The sequence below is a fragment of the Typopeltis vanoorti genome, chromosome 17 (genome assembly GCF_054136105.1).
Source record: "Typopeltis vanoorti isolate ZY-2024b chromosome 17, IOZ_Tvanoo_1.0, whole genome shotgun sequence".
NCBI classification, from domain to species: domain Eukaryota; kingdom Metazoa; phylum Arthropoda; class Arachnida; order Uropygi; family Thelyphonidae; genus Typopeltis; species Typopeltis vanoorti.
In genome coordinates this window covers 99,573,877-99,587,861 of record NC_143565.1, presented here as the reverse complement: position 1 = coordinate 99,587,861, position 13,985 = coordinate 99,573,877, and the positions used below count along the sequence as shown (strand labels likewise).

The following is a 13,985-nucleotide window of genomic DNA, read 5'->3' as shown; positions in this document are numbered from 1 at the left end:
TATCTATTAATAGGAGACTAGAAAACATTACTGTTATTTAAACATGATGCAGTCTGCAGTTTTTAGTCTTTTTCGAAGTCAGTTTTATTATATTATATTACCCACCTTTGACATAACAGAAAAGGAAGTTGGAGGGTTTTTTTTTTTTTTTTTTTAATCAGCCTATTTCTTCCCACTGTTGGGTAAAGGCCTTCCCATTGCAGGAGGGTTGGGTCTACTTCTCCTGTGGTGACCCATTCCATCTTGGGAGAGTGTTTATACACTTGTATGAATGAATGAATGAATGTATGAAGGTGAAAGACAATCCAAACATCCATGCCCATGCCAGGATGCAGGATTCAGACCTGCAGCCCTTTTGGCTGGAGAGCAGATAGCTTTAACCACTCAACCAACCAGGCTGACAGAGATTTCTATGAAAGCCAAAAAGTGGAGTGGGAAATAAATGTTTTCCTACCAGTAAGAATTGCATCAGTGATATGTTCAGTGCAAATGATTGGATCAAAAGACTGAAAACAGTGTTCCAACCAATGAAGTTATGAATATCATCTCACTTGGCTTTCTTATAATGGCAGACAATATGTGGATGAGAACAAGTGCATGAATGTTGCTCCATGGGAGAAGAAATTGGCACTGAGTTTCTTTCTAAATTTCCTAGAGTAGCAGTCTTTCTCAAAGTGTGGGCAGCATGAGAATTTTATTAGTAGATAATATTTTTTTATCTTAGTTTGTAAATTTTGAGATACAGTTTAGAATATAATATATTAAAAATCCTATTGATTTAAAAGTTAATGTATGAGTGCATTGGGGTTGGGTTATATAAAATCAGCCACCATGGCCCACCCATACTCTGAAATGTGCTGTCTGCCTTGCTGACTGGTTGTGTCCCTCTCAGTAAAGATGACCCATCAGTGAGGTATAAGATAACATGGACTTTAGAAAAAAAGTTATGCTTTTTTTCTAAATGGAAAAGTTTGAGAATCACTGGTGTAGAGCTATGCTCTACACCAGTTTGAACTATGCTCTGGATGGCAAATAGTATCCAGAGCATAGCTCAAAGGGCCACTAGTAGTGAGGAAGAGATTTAGTATTGGGACAGTGGTTAGTATTATCTGTTATTCTAGTAGACATATAAATAATTTCAGTAAGAGATGATTGGTGTCACAAATGTCTCAGCATCTCTACCTTCTTGATTTGTGCAGCTGAAAAAGGAAAATCGAACTGGAGGATATCAACATTTAAAGAAAGGGAATCAAAAAGTTCAGAATGGTTTATGGCATTAGGAAAGTGATAGACATCGAATGAATCTGCTAGAATGGGACTGAGAGATTTTTAAAAAAAAAAAAGATCCAAAAAAGGGCATTCTAAGTTGGAAATTCTCTGACATAGTCTATCAGGGTGAATGTATACACAAACACCACCTCTGATATGAAAAGAGTCAAAGAGGATGTAATTGTCACAGCTGAAGTGAGTGGTCCTTGATGAAGCTGAAATTCGAGTTTCTTGGAAAAAAGTACAGGCAGTCCCCAACTTATGCAAATTATCCTGAAAGGACTAAAAAACAATTCGAGTTATAAAAATTTTACTTAATGTGTTTACATTATTTTCACACCACCTGATATGTTGTCCACAAGGCAGGCAGTCTGTGGTGTATGCCTTTCTTACTATTGAACATGGACATGCTACATATTTGTATTCATACCCTTTCATAATTTTTATTGTTTGTGTGTACTAGATTAGAATATACAGTTATGACTGGGAAAAGGAACAGCAGTGGAAAAAGCAAACCCATATAAACACACCAAAAATTGATCTAGAGATGAAAATTGTAAAGAAAAAAAATTATGTGGTACCTATATGATAATTGTCGTTTGAATAGTTCGGTACCAGGTACATAATTTGTCCTCCCACGTGTTTAGAAGTTGCTGAAGTTGTTTTTTGTGTTGTATCAGGCATTAAAAACATCTTTACCATAAGTTTTCCTTGCCATGTGTATGCACACAGCACTCTTGAATGTGACATTTCTGTAATGCATTGCTTTATGACATTAAAAATGTTTTTACCGGCATTATCCAGAAATTTCATTATGAAAAACTTATGTTACAGAAACATTACATTTATGTGTGCATTGCAAGGGGAACTTATGGTAAAGATGTTTTTAATGCCTGCCATGATGCAAAAGTCAACTTTGGAAACTTTTAAATATGGCAAGACACATTATGTAACTAGGAAAGAACTTTTCATGATGCAGATTTCTGGATAACATCAATGAAGATGTTTTTGTCTCTATGAAGGTGGACAAAGCAATTGGAGGATCATTCCTAATGCTTCATGATCTTGAAACCCCAAAGAGATATAGATGATGCTTTTATAAACAGAAGAAAGATGCCACTGTTCAGTTATTGCTTGATAATTACATATTATCATATATGATAATTACATACACACAAATTCTAATTTGTGTATATATCCTGTTAATGAAACCAGCAGAACTAACTTTTAAAACATGTTAATTCACTACCACATACACATATTGTAAACACATAAGCAAATGGAGTGCAATTAATGCATGACCTGACTAAATTCAACTTAGTAAAGTCTGTGGAATGTAAGTCGGGGACTGTCTATATGTGGGTTTTGCAGGCTGGAGGAAATAAACATAGTTGAGGTTCGAATTTACTTTTCTTTTTTGACTTTTAATGTTTACTGTTTTAGGTTTAGTTGAAATTGGAAGAGATATAGAATATACAGTAATTTTACAGTGACATCTGCAGTACTGTTCCCCACATACCTTGAGAGTACTTAAAAAAAAAAAAAAAAAACTTTACTGTGAATATTAAAGACATATAGATTGTGAATATGCAGTACATATTAAAGATATTTAAAAATTGAGAACATTTAGGTTTAACAAACTTAATTGTCTTTTGATTATTTTCATCATTACCTCTGACGGAAACTGAAAAGTCTTGCCTTTCAGATCTTGAACTGTAGAACTCACTAAAATTTAAGAATAAAACCATCCTCATGGGAGATGGTTTGATGTGTTTGTGAGGGGAATTTGTATATTATGAGGAGAATGATAAGAGGGCAGATGCCTGAAGTGGGATGGGGGGGGGGGTCACTTGATGAGCATGTAACAAGCTATACAACAAACTCATGATCCTTATCCACTTAGCAACAGACAATCTTAGCTTTTTTGCAGGCTTTCCTGATATGAACAAACCAGATGAACCAACATCCAGGAACACTGAATGCATACCTGTTAAGATTGACTGACTATGGCCGGATTGCATATAAAATATGCTAATGAGAAAACTGCTTTACCACATTATAACAAATACAAATTGTGAAGCTTTTCTTGAAATCAGTAGCATTTCCTGAAGAAGTGCTGTAACCTCAGCAAGTATAGTTGCTTAAACATTTCCAAGATCTGTGGTATTGTGATATCAAGGCCTCATGTTCAAGAACCAAAGATCTAGTCATCTATAGAAATTTCATGCTAGCCTCAGATTGCCCCCCCCCCTTTCTGATAATGTCTCCATCAGAGAGACTAGATGTTTCTTCAGCCATATCCTAAGTTAGTCAATCTTTTACACAGTCAAGTGGAATATATGTTCTTCCAGAAAAAAAAAAAAAAGAAGAAATTTGGTTTATTAATCCAGCAACTCAGTAAAATTGATGGTGGAATGCACACACTATTCCCATAATAGTTTTAGGATAGGAATATGAAATAGAAGCAATTTTCTGATATATTATTGCCACATTCTCACCTAAAAAAAAAAACACAGAATTTAACTCAATTGCTGAGAATGGTGAGAGGTAATGACCAGCTACAAATGAACTACCTGCTACTTTTAAAAAAATAAAAAGGCATGCAACAACATGCAAGCATTATCTACCACCACTTGAAAACTGTTACATCTTTTTGTAGTCTCTAAACCATTCTTTGAACTATCATATTAAGTTAAAAGAATACACTCTTGTGACATTCTGTATAAGAGGGATTAGAAATGTTATCATGTTTTACAGATTAGACCGATGTAATCTGGATTAGAACAATCATCTCTCTCTCTCCTCCCCAAAAGTTTAGGAGATTCTCATTTTATGTAAACTTCAAAAATAGTTTTAATATTACACTCAGTGGACAAAACATTAAAGATACCTACCTAATAGCATGTTGGTCCTTCTCTAGCATGAACAATAGCCTGTACTCTGAGTTATTGACTCCACCAGATGCTTTAGGTAATTCCAGCCATGCCTGTTGCAGCATTGTCCACAACTGTGCCTTAGACATCAAGAGATACTGAGAGATTCGATCAGATTTAAATCTAGGGACTTTGGGGCCACTGGATGGTCCAAAACTCAGATGAGTGTTCCTCGAGTTTTAATGTATATATAATTCTCCTAATAAACCATGAGTCTGAAATAAATCACCGAGTTACCTAAAGTCTCCTTCTCATTTATAAAGAGACTTGAGCTTTTGTAACGAGGAGCATATGCAGCTCATATAATAATTTGATTGGAAAGTCAAAAAGTCCTTTGATTGGAAAGGCTTGGGTTTGAATACCCCAGGAAAAGGTTTTTTGCAGATAATGTTTACAAACACCCTAAGGACTTTTCAACAGAAGGTGAATTAGCCGCTCTCATGTGGAGTTGAGGATATTTTTTTTGGAAACTCAGCTTTTTCATCATTCAAACAGCAAAGCTGATCTGAAAAACACCAGTTAACAATGTCTTGACCTCATAGACTAAAATTGTATTGGAAGCAATACCAACAGAATATTAATACCAAATTTGTCATAATAATTTGCACATAATAATAATTTTATGAACAGTATTTCTCTTGGAAAGGCTTAGACGTTGGTTATGCATTTTTTACTAAATAATTTAAGGAATTAATAATCTCTAATAATCTCTACTAGAATTAAAGAAAAACAAGAAAATAATAATCACCAAAGCTGATAAAGGGAATGCCACAGTATTGCTTACCCAAAAGGATTACACAGGTAAGCTGAAAGCTGTATTGTTAGATTGGGCTACTTACCTCCCTATCAAGTACAATCCCACCAACTCACAAATTAGAAAACTCCACAGGCTCCTTAAGAAGGTCACGTCTTGGCCTGTGTAAATCACTAACAAATTAAAACCATTTAACTCCAACCCCCCCCCCCCCCCGTATTTATGGACTCCCAAAAATACATAAGGAAAATGTGCCATTATGTCCCATAGTGGATGACATTGATTCCCCCACATACAAACTAGCTAAACATTTGGCCAAAGCTCCTTCATACTATACTGGCAACACACCTTCATACATAAAAAAAAAACTCAGCCCACTTCAGAGCCAGCATAGAAAACCTTACGCTCAAACACACTGACATAATGGTCAGCTTTGATGTCTCCTCCTTATTCACAAATGTCCCACTCAAAGAATCTTTAGAGCTAATCCAAGCTAAATTTCCTCCTGATATCACAGTCCTATTTCAGTTCACAATGAACTCAGGCTATTTTGTTTGGCAAGGAAAATTCTACAAACAGAGGGGGACAGCCATGGGTTCTCCACTCTCCCCACCCTTGGCCAACTTTTATATGGAGACTTTTGAAGAGAAAGCCTTAAACACTGCCCCACAAAAACCAACCATTTGGCTTTGCTATGTTGATGATGTGTTCGCTATTTGGCCACATGGCTCCGATGCACTCCTCTCCTTCCTAACACACTTAAACAACCAACACCCCAGAATCAAATTCACCCTGGAAGAAGAAAAAAACAACTGCCTTCCTTTCTTAGACACACTAGTCACCCGCCAGCCTGATGGAACCTTGGTTTTCTCAGTCTATAGAAAACCCATCCATACAGGCAGATACATTCACCAAGAATCCCCCCTCCCCCTTACAACAATATTTGGAGTTATTAAGACACTATACAACAGGGCTAAACTAATCTGTTTAAATGACAATGCCCTAACCACTGAACTAAATCACATCCTCAACGCTTTCTCAGCCAATGGCTACTGCCCCAAAAATCCAAAAAATATTGAAACCAATAAACCACAACACCCCCCCCCCCTCACAACAAGGATTACTCTAAATCCATCACCATATCCTATATATCCGAGGCACCTCGGAAAAATTTACAAAAATCATAAAAAAACATGACTTAACTTCTTGTTACAGACCATATAAAAAATTGGCATCCCTTATCCACTGTACTAAAGACCCCCCCCCCCCAGACCTGCCTGGTGTATACCAGGTCCCTTGCAGCTGTTAGCTGTCCTACTTTGGCCAAACAGGCAGGACAGCAAATATCAGAATTTCAGAACACAAGGACTACATTTGGTTTCACCAATACAGCCACTCTGGTCTTACTGACCATGCGCTGGATACCAGCCATAGGATACGGTGGAAGAAAGCCACAATAATACACCATAGTATATACAAATATGAAAGGCTTTTCATGGAATTAGCTTCAGCCCTAAAAAACAATCCAAACTTCAACAAATTTGGCTGCATGAGACTGCCTCAAATTTGGGAAACCTACATCAGAAGACCTTCAGCCCAAACGCCCAAGAATACCAACATTGCCCGATAGGGGGCACCATCAGGACTTTAGGAGAAATAAAAGCTTCCTGCTTCTTCCTCACTTACTGTTTGTTGTGCCTGCATGCACGTGTCTTGTTCTTAAGTTTCTTGAAAATGGCAATGTGACATTGCCGAAATATCGAAGTATATTAAAATTTATTTTAATGTATATCCTAGTTGATTTGTAATTTCCTTAAATTATTTAGTAAAAAATAAAATATGAACAGTATTATTGTGCTTCATAATTTTCACTCATCTCTAAATCATTATAAAATTCACTAAAAATAAGAAATTTCAGATAATAAACATTTATTGAAAATTTTAAATTTTCATTTTTTTTTTTATCATAAATGTATGTAGTTGGAATTATTAACAAGAACACATGTTGAATTGATTACGATATAATCCTGAATTTTATCTGGTTAACAGAGCCTGAGATTACCAGTTTAATGATAAAATTTATATTGTGTGCACTTTTGTATAATAAGCTGAAAGGAAAAGAAGAGAACTAAAATAAAGTGTTTCATTAATATTTCAGGATGGAGTAATGGTGCTCAGTGCTACTCATCGTTATAGGAAGAAATATGTCACTACTCTGCTTTATAAGCCTATCTGAAAATGTATTTTAAGTTGTTTTTACTGTCTCTCAACCTTCCACACAGTTGTGGTCTACAACAGACATTAAAACTAAGTATAGTAATAACCTGATATCTGCGGCATTTTTCAAAAGAAAAAGGAAAAAAAGATATGTATGTATGTATGTAGGAATAATCAACATCTCACTTAAGTCATATTTGTTTCAAATTTAGAAAACTATATATATATATAAATAAATATAAATATATGTACATATAAAAATGTAATGTAAATTCTGAAAAAATAACAAATGAATGGATCTGAGTTTTTTGTATTTATAGTAGTAATCCTTGTGAGAACTATTAGAATCCAAATTACATTTTCTTCATAAACATGATTTTTGCTTTGTTGGATACTATTCCTCTTTACATTATAATTCAAATGTGTGCCTCTTGAGAAAAGAGACTGTTTCAAGACCTAATCTTTAATATGATTTATAGAAATCATGAAATAAATAAGTTGATTTAAGCTATTTGATTTTATTGTACATTTTATTAAAAACTATATGCAAGCAAAACTGTATATTCTGGTCTATAAAATGGAAAAATTACTTTCTAGGTTAAAATTCTCGGTTTTACATTTCAAATGTCGTATGTATTGTAAATACTAAACAGTCGTGTAGATAAACATTTTCAGCTTATTTTTCTAATTGTTTTAACTTTCGATTTTATTTGAACTGAAATTATTGCAAATTTATAAAAAAAAACTGGATCTTTGTGTTTTAGGTTTCCAGGAAAGTTTAATCAAAAATATTAAATCCTTATTACCATTAAAAAATAAAAAAATAATAAAAATCTTTTGCTTTCAATACAGACATGAGTATATTTTTAAAAAGAAGTCATTTTTTTAAATTAATTATATAAAAAAATTATGCTTTGCATCATTATAACTGGAATGCAAATATAAATTTTACTGCTTTTTTTAAAATAAAAGAGGAATTTTTTTTCTTTTTCTGTTTAGATAATTATCCTAAATAATAATTCCCTAAGTACTTCCTACCAAAAAAGACAAGAAAAATATTTTTACCATCTTATTTAAAAATATGATGCTAAAAATTAAACAATCATTAAATTTAAGAAGTCAAAAACTTCTGATAGTTTTTTTTTAATTAAATGAGTGATGGCTTTCTAGTATAGTAAACATGTCATATATTTGTATAAGTTGTGTTATAATAAATTCCTTGCTTCATTTGGTATTATTCCTTTTATATTATTCTGCTAAACTCTTTTTCTTTTTTTAAATATTATTTTTCTTAATTTTACTCTGCTTTTTTTGTGTGAATTTTTAATACTATATGTTTTCACCAAGTACAATTATTAATAATTCCTACATAATAGAAGAGTGTCATAATAAAAAATGGAATAATCTAACAAATTTAATTATGTCAACAAGCACATCCTACTTTTCTTTTCCCAACTCCACTTATACTGTATCTGACAAAAGTGAACCTAATGCTTTTACGTTGATTATAAATTATTTAACTGTATGCTGTCTCTAGATGAAATAGAAGTATTTAATAAAGGTCTGAATTTTACTATTCCTAAAATTTTTCATAGGAAAGACTACATCATTGATTAAAGATGCCAAAAAATTATATTCTTGGTTTAATCCTTGATCCAAGTTGAAGCAAACAATGTTCGTGCATGAAGTATCTTTAAACTGGACTACTTGTATATAGAGGCTAATGACTTCACATAAATTTCCTTAGTGCCACATAATGCACAGCATTATGGAAGGGGCTACTACCCAGACCAGTTTTGACCTTTATCGAGATCTCATTAGCAGGAACCAAACCCAGAAGAGATACCAAGGTTGAAGTGATGCAAAAGTCAAAAAGATGTCCTTATCAAAATACTCTGGATTAGAGATAGATGTTGAAAGTTTTTTCATTTGGTTATACTATAAATGAAAGATGCCAAGAAATTATATTCTTGGTTTTATCCTTTATCCAAGTGTAAGCAAACAATGTTTGCACATGAAGCATCTTCATAACTCTGCTACATTGAAGCCCAAACCAAAGTAGAAAATGTCCCAACAAAGATATATTTTTTCAAAAAATAAATCATATCATTAATAGTAAAGTAATTCCAAAACCAATACCAAATCTCTCTCTCTCCATGACATGCTATAAAAAATTTTGAAATAATTCTAATATTATCAATAAAGTTGGCAAAGGAAATATAACCATAATAATTAACAAAATAGATTACCATAAAAAAAATTCTAGACATTGTTAATGAAATTATATAAAAATGTTAATGAAAATCCTACTCCCAGCATCATAAAACAAGTCTAAAAATGTATAGAACACAAAGAAAACCAAATGAATACACTGCCAAAATAAAAACACTCTCCCTCCTGTACAAACCATTCCCATACTATTTTAGGGTAAGTTAAAATACAGAAACCAGGGTATCTCTACACTCCATAATTTCATACAAACACACCACAACAGTCCCCCCTTTATCAGAATTTATTGCACGATTATTAAAACCTTTACTGAACTATTCAAACTTTGATTAAAAATACTGATCAACTCTTTCAACACATTAAGCAAACCATCATTTTGCCTAATTATAATATTCTTTTCTTTAGGTGCATGCTCTCTATATACCAATTTTAATGTGCCCAAAACCCTGCACATCGTTCACACATGCACTGCTTATAAATTACCAGAATCTACCTTAACATACACAATTATTTCTGTCAGACATTCCCTCCCTAATACAAATAATAATCTGCAAATTTCTTTAAATACAATGGCCATTTTTACAAACAAACTTTTGACCTTTCCATGGGACAAACTATTAGTAGTCCACTGGCCAAAATTTTTCTTGCCCATATAGAAACGCAATTCTTATCTCCTCTACCTGCTAACATCTCTTACTATGGGAGATATGTGGATGATGTGTGATATGATAGAAGTCTATAAACTTTTGAATGGGTGTTATAGCATTTCAAATGATGAAATTTTTCATTATATGGAAGGTGGGGAAAGAACACGGGGCATCTATGGAAGTTAAGGGTGTTCTCAGTCAAGAAAGGGGTAAGAGCTAGGTTTTTCTCCCAGAGAGGAGTGAGTGAGTGGAATAATTTGCCCTTAGGGGTAGTGAGTGCATCTAGTGTAAATGAATTTAAGGGAAGGTATGATAGCTGGGTTGGGTAATTTACAACCTCCCTCGATGAGTCCTTGACTCCCTGGAGGTCTCAGATAATAATAATGTGCTATCTGTTTGGAATGTGAATGTCATACAACAAATAATTCATTCTTTCAACATATTTAGCTACAGGTGAAAATTCTCTGTTAAATATAAAATAAATCCGTAAACCTGACTGGATCCAATCATTACCAAAGTATGATTGGATCAAGCCACAAACACATCAGAAATTATTTACATTTCACCTCCTATACCTTTATTTTATCAAAAAATCAGTTATATTAACACAATTCATCAATGCCTACAAATACTCATCTTCTATCACTGATTTAAACCAAGAAATCACTCACCTAAAAGAGATCTTCCATTATCAAAAATATCCCCAACTAATAGATTATGCTATTCACTCAACCCAAAATCATGTTTCCTCTTCACACTGGAATATATTAAAATTCCCATATATCCATAACATTTATAAAGCTATAAAACACATCTTCAAATATTCAAATTACAAAATTGTCTTCTCTACCAGTAACAAACTACAAAATTTCCTTAAACCAGAACTACAATTGCCACATGCTATATTGGATTTATTCAGTCTATAAAATCATGCCTAATTGTATATTATCAAGATTGCATATTCCCATACCAGATAAACAAACAATAGCAACAACCAAAATTCCACCACTGAAACAATCCAAATGCACCTCTCAAATTTAAAAGGTCATTATTATCGATTGCCAAGAAAATTAAAAAATCAAAAAGGGGGTGCTTAAGGGTCAAAGCTGTATAACTGAGAGGAGACCTCCACATAGCCTTTAAACGAATGCGGAGAACCGACCAGGGCTTCTGACCTAATGTCCAATCCTCACCTTCTCGTGGTGCACCCTGTTGGGTATCTACTTGGATACTGAACAGACGAGGATGGGCTGGCAATTTGGGATTTAGCCGACCAAATTGTATTCTTATTGGTTAAACCAAAATATAGAATGATGGTACAACGTGACAAAATTTCATGCCGGCTGGGGCGTCGCCCGGTTAAACAAGGCCCCCGTTGTTTTCGCCAGGGAACCAGCGAAAAGTCAGCTACTGGAACAAATCTGAAAATAAACCCCAACTCAACATCACCAGAGTTAAAGATCGGTACTATCAACGTAAGAAGCCTGAATGGCAAAGAAATGGAGCTAGCTGAGGAATTAGATAAGTACCAGATCGACATAATAGGGGTGACTGAAACAAAAAAGACCAAAACTGGTGAGATCTTCCTGAGCAATAAATACAAAATGTTATATTCAGGCAATGACAATCAAGGAAAAGAAGGAGTAGCCATAGTATTCAACACAAAATACGAGGCTAATCTTGAATGGCAGTCAGTCTCAAGTAGAGTAATGTGGGCAAATATGAGAATGGGGAACTGGACAATGAGACTTATTTGTGCCTATGGTCCCACAGAAGGTTCTACTAAGGTAGAAGTGGAGGAATTTTTTGACGCTTTAGAAAAAGCAACTGACACAATGAAAAAGGAAAAGTTGGTCCTTGTTGGGTATCTAAATAGCAGAGTAGGAAATGATTGTGAGACATACAAAAATATTTTGGAAAAATTTGGAGAAAAGAGCAAAGCTAATAATAATGGCAAATATCTGTTGGATTTCTGCTCAGGACATGGACTGGTTATTACTAACACCATGTTCCAAAATAAATATGTGCACAAATTCACATGGAGAGAAGAGGCTAGGAATAAGAAAAGTCTCATTGACTATGTTATTGTTGATAGTGATGTTTTCTCCCTGGTGCAGGACACCAGAGTGTACAGAGGATTTGAAATTGGAAGTGATCACTATTTAGTCTTGAGCAGGATAAAATTGAATTTCATATTGAAAAGAATAACATGTAAGAAAGTTTTAAAGCGAATAAAAGTTGAGCAGCTCTCAGATGTGAGCTGTAGACTAAAATACACAAAGAGATACATTGGAGATTCACTGGCAAACTCTGAAGAAAACATTGATTGATTCTGCCTGAGAGGCATGTGGTGAGGTTGTCTGCAAGGATAGATGAGCCAAGTACTCATCAAGGGAGGCTATACAACATGCAAACCAGCTGTCATACCTTCCCTTAAACTCATTCACACTAGATGCACTCCCTATCTCAAAAAGCAGACTATTCCACTGATTCACTGCTCTGTGAGAGAAAAATCTAGCTCATCTCTTTCTTTCCCACAAACAAACTTAACTTCCATGGATGCCCTCTGATATTTTTTTCCTTCTATATAATGAAAATTTTCATCACAAAATATCCTATAACACCTATTCAGAAGTTTGTAGACCTGTATCATATCATCTCCTCTTTCTCCTGTTAACCAGTCAGTTGTTCCACATGCTCGCAATCTGTCCTCATCATCTATACTCCATAATCCTGATATAATCTTTGTAACTCTTCTTTGCACCCTTTCCACAGCTTCTTTATCTCTTACAAACCCAATAGACCAAATCTGCACACAGTAGTCCAGATGTGGTCTTATTGAGGCCTTGTAAAGAGGCAAAATTATATTTCCTTATCCCTACACGTCAAGGTTCACTTCAACATCACAATTATCCTCTGAGTTGTATTTGCAAATTTTGCTATGTGACCTTTCAACTTCAAATTCTTATCCACCATTATGTCAAGATCCCTAGCCTCATCATTTTCTTTTAACATAGCTAATATAATATGCCATTGGAAATATCATTACTCCAAGGTACGTAACTTTATACTTATTTAACATTGAACTGATATCCATTTTCATTTGTCGAAATTTCCAGCCTTTCCAAATCATTCTCCGAATGCTCAATATATGTAGCATCCCTTGCCCTGCCTATCTCTACATCAGCAAACAATTGCACATATGTTTAGACCCTATGTCAATAATGTATAGATTGAAAAACAATGGTTCAAGGACTGATCACTTTAAATCTGATAAGGTGACACATCACCGTATACCACTTTTTGATATTTGTCAACTGTCTGCTTATCCATGTCAAGAGTTTATATTTCAAACCCATATTCTCCAGTTTATGCAACAGCCTTTCATGTGGTATCTGATAGGATACCACATGAAATAATTGAACAATCTCATTCAACAGTATCATAGTGTTTCCATTCCCTTTACCCAACTCGGACATGACATTACAAGTATAAAGTATGAGAAAATTGCTAAAACATTTTCTCCCTTTAGTAAATCCATAAATCCTTGCAAAATATAGCTTGTCTGTCTATCCATTTCTAATAGACAGTACACCAGAGATACTGATAGATCACTAGTTAGAGACATCAGTTTTTGTACAATGAAACTGTTATGCATTCCTTAGATTCCTGTTGTATCTTTCCTGAGCTGAGACTTGAGTTACAGAAACATGTGAAAGGCCTAGCCAGTTTGGCTGAACATGCCTTTGACATATATGTTGATATTCCATCTGTCCCTGTTTCTGAACTCTTATCCTAGTGATGCAATAGCTCTTCAATCTCATTCGTGCACTCCTCTAACTGTTCATCTAATGTAGTAGTAGCACTGTGCACCATGTTACATACACCTCTTAGCAAAGTGAGTACTCATTAATTGAACAATCTCATTAGCGTCTG

General features: G+C 34.3%; 1 protein-coding gene across 2 annotated transcripts in view; it reads left to right on the top strand.

The window, feature by feature from the left end:
- The window catches only part of alc (5'-AMP-activated protein kinase subunit beta-1), a 109,799-nt gene extending 101,399 nt beyond the window's left edge, over window positions 1-8,400 (top strand). For both annotated transcript variants that reach the window (XM_090407065.1, XM_090407064.1), the window contains exon 8: window positions 7,115-8,400. In XM_090407065.1, the coding sequence (XP_090263191.1) occupies window positions 7,115-7,192 (78 nt within the window). In that variant the 3' untranslated portion in view covers window positions 7,193-8,400. The remainder of the gene's footprint in view (window positions 1-7,114) is intronic.
- Window positions 8,401-13,985: the final 5,585 nt, after the last annotated feature.